Source organism: Ailuropoda melanoleuca, chromosome 12 (genome assembly GCF_002007445.2).
Source record: "Ailuropoda melanoleuca isolate Jingjing chromosome 12, ASM200744v2, whole genome shotgun sequence".
Classification (NCBI taxonomy): Eukaryota; Metazoa; Chordata; class Mammalia; order Carnivora; family Ursidae; genus Ailuropoda; species Ailuropoda melanoleuca.
Window position 1 is genome coordinate 38,814,151 of NC_048229.1, and position 6,740 is coordinate 38,820,890.

A 6,740-nucleotide genomic window follows, 5' to 3' on the forward strand; every position below is an offset into this window, starting at 1 on the left:
ATACCTAATTTTACTTATTTCTAGCTATGTTCACATAGCATTCATAAGAACACTGCTTGCAATGGGCCTAAGTGGGCCTAAACAAATTCTTTTTTTTTTTTTAATATTTTATTTATTTTTGTGACAGAGAGACAGCCAGCAAGAGAGGGAACACAACAGGGAAGTGGGAGAGGAAGAAGCAGGCTTCCCAGCGGAGGAGCCCGATGTGGGACTCGATCCCAGAACCCCGGGGTCACACCCTGAGCCAAAGGCAGATGCTCAACGACTGCGCCACCCAGGCACCCCGGGCCTAAACAAATTCTTAATACATGCGCTTTACTCTAATCTCTTTTCCTTTAAGGATTAAAAAAACACAAACTGATGGATTTCTCTTCCTCCAAATGAACCATAAAATCTCTATTTTTAAAAAGTAGAGTTTAGGGGCGCCTGGGTGGCTCAGTCATCAAGCGTCTGCCTTCGGCTCAGATCATGATCCCGGGGTCCTGGGATCGAGCCCTGCATCAGGCTCCCTGCTCAGCGGGAAACCTGCTTCTCCCTCTCCCATTCCCCCTGCTGGCGTTCCCTCTCTCTGTCTCTCTCTATCCAATAAATAAATAAAATCTTTAAAAAATAAAATAAAAATAAAAAGTAGAGTTTATATAAAATTAAAGAATTTCTTCCAGATCTGACTTCATCACTATAACATTTTTCTTTGTTATAACAAATACTTTACCAAATATTTTTAATTTACTAAAAAAAAAAAATAGTCCATTTGTGTTAGACTTAGGAATGATTTTATTTAAGTATTTCTATACTTTTAAATATATTAAGTTATATCTAGAATTTAGATTACACAAAATCTCTGAAGCTGCAATGTTCAATATGCTTGCTTAGACACGTGATTGTTGAACACTTAAATTGTGGCTAGTCCAAATTTAGATGTGCTGTAATTCAAAAATACATACCAGATATAAAAAACTTTAGAAAGAAAAAAAATGTAAAACATCTCAATAATTTCCATATTGATTACACTTTGAAATGATAACATTTGGCTCTCTCTACATATTTTGGCTATACTGAGTTAAATAAGACATTAAAATTAACTGCATGTTATTTTTTACTATTTTCAATGTGACTATGAAAAAGTTCAAGATTATGTAAGTGCCTTGCATATTATTCTATACTTTTTATGAGACTGACATGCTGCCTACTGCATTTAAGAAGGTACTAATTCTGTATTTTAAATATGCAACTACTAGAAAATTTTAAATTACATAGTTAGCTCACATTATAATTCTTTTGTACTAGTACTATAATTCTATAGTACTAGTATTCTAGTATATACTAGAGTGTATTGTAGTTTTATAGTACTATAATTCTTTTGTACTAGTACTATAATTCTATAGTACTAGTATTCTAGTATATACTAGAGTGTATAGTAGTTTTATAGTACTATAATTCTTTTGTACTAGAACATTAGAGCATGATGTTCTAGTGTTCTCCACTACTAAAAGTCTCAGATCAAACAATTCCCTCTAGGGACTTCACTTCTATTTTATCTCTGCTCTAGACAAAGACTGAACACACAGTCAATATACTGAATAATCTGGTCAATAGACACATGGACATGGGTGGAGAAAAGCAAGGTACACTGGAGGGCCTGGGCTTCCATCCTTACTAGAATGGGAAAAACTGGGAAGATGCTGTCAGATGGGGCTCTATTAGGAAGTTTGAGGAGATTTAATGAGAATTTTCACATAACCTGAAAAAAATTACAGCACTTCAAACAGAAAAACCAACTTACATGAGCCATGATTTTAGATTGCAAGAACTGGTCAGTTTTCCTCAAAGGTCATTTACTGGAGAAGCAGAGTCCACAGAAGCTAGAGCTGGGGGAAGAAGGCGAAGCCATAAGAACAAAATTGCCTTAGAACTCCCAAATTTTAAAACGTCACACTACTCCTTCCTGCACTCCTACCCCCTCCAACACACAGACAATGAGAGGTAGGAGGTAGTTTAGAAAAATGTATGTCCTGGGCAGCTCAGTCGGTTAAGCGTCTGCCTTCGGCTCAGGTCACAATCCCAGGGTCCTGGGATAGAGTACCACATCGGGCTCCTTGCTCAGCTGGGAGCCTGATTCTCCCTCTACCTGCTGCTCCCCCTGCTTGTGCTCTCTCCCTCTCTGACAAATGAATAAATAAAATCTTAAAAAAAAAAAAAAGAAAGAAAGAAAGAAAAAAATATTTGTCCTCCTCAAAACCACAGGAAAATTAATTGCACAAGGACAGACACAGAGCAGAGAATTGCACGGACGCTCATGTCCGGACACCTTAGCAGGAGGGTTTCCAGTTAGGCCCCTACCCCAGAGAGGCTGATCTGGACCTGAGCATGGGCTGCCCAGGCCTGTCCTTAGCAGCTCCATCTCCCTCCATTCCCGTCTTCCCAGCTGAGAAGCGGCTGTTACATCATCTGACCCAGAACTTCTTTCTAAGACTTAGGAATGTGGCTGGCCTCCCTAAACGCGAAAACAGAAAATAGTATGGACAGAAATTTCCCAAACTTTGCTAGACACTGCAGACCTTTAAAATATACTGATGCCTGGCTCCCATCCCCCAAACATTTTTATTTCATTAGTACAGAGTGTGACCTGAGAATCAGGATTTTTAAAACCCCTCAGATTTTATGAAATTTCTGCCAGGTCATCATAAGGAGCAATAAAATATGGTAATTAAACTTTGTGTACATCAGAATCACCTGGAGGGCTTATTAAAACAGTTTGCAGGGCCTCACTCTTAAAGTTTGGCATTTAGTAAAGGTTTGGAGTTGGGCTTGAGAACTTGCAGTTCTAAAAAGTTCCTAAGTGATACTTGATGTTGTTGGTCCAAATGACACAATTTGAGAACTACTTGCATAGATCACACTAGCAGACTTTATCATGACAAAACTATACTTGCACACCGGGATCCCTTCCTGGGGGAAGGGTGAACTACCACTCCCAGACCCTCAGAGCTCACGAGTCCTGTTCACAATCATCAATACTGCCTGTACAATCTTTATCAACTCATCTCTCTTGGTACCCGGGCTGGGGAAAAGTGAATTTGTGAAACCTGAGCATGGCTAATTCTCTAAAAAGTAGAAATTACTCATTAGTTAAAACTCACTAGTAACTAAGGAAATGCATATTAAAGGAACTGGATTGACAGATTTGAAAAACTGATGATACTTCTTATTACTAAGGTTGTAAGGAAATGGACACTCATGGTATGATATAGAAAAAATGAAAAAAATGTGTGGAAAGTGTTTATAATGGGACAAAAAAAGCTAGAAAGAACCTATATATCCTTTAGCAGGTTAAATAAATTATCATGCATTCACACAATGGCATTAAAACCCCACTGGGTGGGGGTGCCTGGCTGGCTCAGTTGGAAGAGCATGTGACTCTTAATCTCAGGGTCATGAGCTCAAGCCTCATGTTGAGTGTAGAGGTTATTAAAAAAATAAACATTAAAAATAACTTTTTAATTAAAAAAACTAAAAATGAAGATAAAATTCTTATTTGATATCGTGGAAAGACAGTCACTACAAATTGCTGGGAGAAGGTAGGTTTGGAAATAGTTTTGTACTGTGATTGTATATTTGACAAGAAAACTGCATATATACAAATACATGTATATGCAGGTTCATAAAACAGTCTGTGAATGGAGTTAGAATAAAATTTTATTGTGTCATCTCTACTTGATGATATCCCAGGTGATCTTTATCTTGTTCTCTAAAATTTTATTATCACTTATACCTAGACATAAACTTAAAATAGCTCTGCAACGAATATTATATTACAAAAAGCCCCAGGAGTTCCATCCTTGCTATCCTTTTCCCTAGCTTCCAAATCTAGAGACCTACCTCTCTTAGCTATTTCTTTTGGTATTTAAACTCCATACATTTGACATGCTGATATTACTACTTCTGAATTTTCAGTTTTAGTAACTCTTTGCTGAGGTTAAAATAATTTTGTTTTTTGTGGGCTTAGTTTTCTAGGAAATTATCATGAATTCATTTCTCAAACTCTCACCCAAATAAAGGATCAGGAGGATAAATGAAGCTTTTGGCATAAAATAGCACGGTGGTCTATTTCATATTGTAAGAATCCTTCAGAAATTCAGCCAAACACTTCAGATTGTCACCTGGAACCCACCTGGTAAAAATCAATGCCATATTCCTAAGTGTTCCTCTCTCTGAAATCCTACATGACCATAAAGTGAAAAGTTGGATAAGTAATAGCATACAGAAAGCCCGTCGAAGGAATTGCTCATGCAGTTTGAACATTACTGCCCAACAGCTGATTTCTTAAATGATTTATAAAACATCCATAAAATGGAATACTAAAGTAATCATGAAATGCCAAGTTTTAGAAAACTGCTAAGAACAGAAAGTATTCAAGATACACGGAAAGAAAAAAATCAGTTTATAAAACAATATATAACATGATTAGTTATTTTAAACCATTAATGTGAAACAGACATCAGATTTCCGTACTTCAATTCTGACATTTTAAAATTAATTTTAAATAATAATTAAATCTCTCAATTTAAATGCCATTTCTATCGTAAGAATTATAATTACTTGAAAGATTTCTCCAACAAGAAGGGGACTGCTGGGATTTTACCTTTCTCCATACATCCACGATTATAAAATCCATGAGAGTACTTAATGTCTCTTTTAAACTAATAACTAGAGGTCTTGATTTATTTTAAATTTTCAGTTAGGGTTATCCCATTATTCAGAAATAAAATCATACACAAAAATACATATGCTTGTAGAAATATTTTGGGAAAATATGCTATAAATATTAATAGCAATTATTTTTGGATATTGAGACCATGGATAATTTTAATTTCTTCTCTTTTAGGTCCCTTAGTTACTTAATATTTCACAAGCCTGCATTAACTCCATCAGAAATATTGTTTTAAAAAGAAATTTCCACTAAAAAGAATTTTTTAATGAGTTGGGAGAATGGGTTACCTTGTAGTCATTAAGAAAACTGTGATTAAATAGGCCTACGTAAGTGGTAACAACAAGGAAATCATTGTGACTGAGAAAATAATTCCTACCAATTCTTGAATATTGTATCTCATCAAAACCTGAGAACCTTCTGTGAAGGATCACAATGCTTTTCCAAAGTAATCACGAGACAGAAAAAGAAATGCTTATTTCACAGCAGCTGCTCAATAACTTGAGCTTAACCGTCTTGGACTCCAATGAATAAACCAGTTATTAAATCCTTGCAATGTATCTTATAAATCGTGTTCAAGTTACAAGGTAACTTGACAATTTCTTAAAGATTTTTATACATAATAAATACTTCTCAATATTACATTACATACATATATATTTTCCTAATGACTAACCAAATTACTAATAAACGTAATTTTTAGTATTGCATAACATGCCATCACATGGATGGAATGAGTTACTTAATCGTTTTCATATTGCTGGATACTACTTTTATAAAAGATTATCCCAAAAGTCATTCCTAGTTATCCCAGACTTTTATTCTACACTAGTAAGAATCAATCTTGTTGGGTCTTATACAACTTTGATAATATCATGAAATGAACGATAAACTTTCTCCCCACCAAATTACCCACTGACAAATATATACAACAAATCTTGTACATAATCTTAGATTTTTGTTGTCCTGAAAACCCGTAACAGAGTCCAAAGACTTCATGTTAAGAATCCCTCTTTTGGGAGGCAACTGGGTGGCTCAGTGGGTTAAGCATCGGATTTCAGCTCAGGTTGTGGTCTCGGGGTCCGGGATAGAGATCCCCCCAACCCTCCCACTCCCCCAGGGCTCCATGCTCAGTGGGGAGTCGTCTTCTCCCTCTGCCTCTCTTCCCACACCCTCCCCCAACTCATGCATGCGTGCTCTCTCTCTCTCTAATAAAGAAATACAATGTTTGTTTGTTTTTTAAATCCTCTTTTGGTTCATTTGAGTGTCTGATTCATTTTCCTGCTTGCAGGCATTCATCCTAATTAATCTCACATTTTCATTACTTTTAGGAATACAGAAAGCTGATGGGGAATGACTAAGAATCATCACTTAAAACCAATAGCTAATATTAGTTAAGCACTCTTCTAATGTGCCTGGTAGTCCTCTAAGAGCTTTACAGATTATTAATTCAGGTAATCTTCAAAACCACCCTGTGAGGTATATACTGGCGTGATTCTGAATTTACAGATGAAGAAACTGGGACCAGAAATATTGCTCAAACTCACTCAGATTTAAGTGGCAGGCAGGATTCAAATTCCTTTAATCTAGGTTCAAAATTCTTAAACACGGTATACACCTCAGTCTATCCAAAAACATACCCCAAACAAACTAATGGTACAAGTTTCAGTCATAAGATGAGTAAGTTCTTAAGACCTAATGTACAGCACGGTTACTGTATTATATACTTGAAATTTGCAAAGAGAGTAGATCTTAAGTTTTCTCACCACACACAAAAGTAACTATGAGATGATGGATGTTAATTAGTCTGACTGTGGTAATCATTCCATTCCACCATGTATACATACACCGAAACATAATGTTGTACACCTTAAGTACATATCATTTTGTATTTGTCAAAAATAAGCAAAACAAACTCATGCTACCAAACCTCTAACCACATCTGGCTGGTACCAAAAATTTCCAATCATGGAGTCCCTTGGGAAAAAACCCCCATCCCTATTCTGCAATCATGGAAGGTATCTAAACAAAC

General features: G+C 36.0%; 1 protein-coding gene across 23 annotated transcripts in view; it reads right to left on the reverse strand.

Moving 5' to 3' along the window:
- ZFP30 (ZFP30 zinc finger protein) overlaps positions 1-6,740 on the reverse strand; it is a 45,737-nt gene that overhangs the window by 11,950 nt on the left and 27,047 nt on the right. For 18 of the 23 annotated variants that reach the window (XM_034638365.1, XM_034638360.1, XM_034638366.1 and 15 more), the window contains one exon: positions 1,784-1,868. The exons of 2 other annotated variants lie outside the window; for them this stretch is intronic. In XM_034638365.1, coding sequence (XP_034494256.1) covers positions 1,784-1,792 — 9 coding nt within the window. In that variant the 5' untranslated portion in view covers positions 1,793-1,868. Of the gene's footprint in view, positions 1-1,783; positions 1,869-2,340; positions 2,495-6,740 lie in introns of all 23 variants that reach the window. 3 more of the 23 variants (XM_034638369.1, XM_034638358.1, XM_034638355.1) reach the window with 1 other exon arrangement.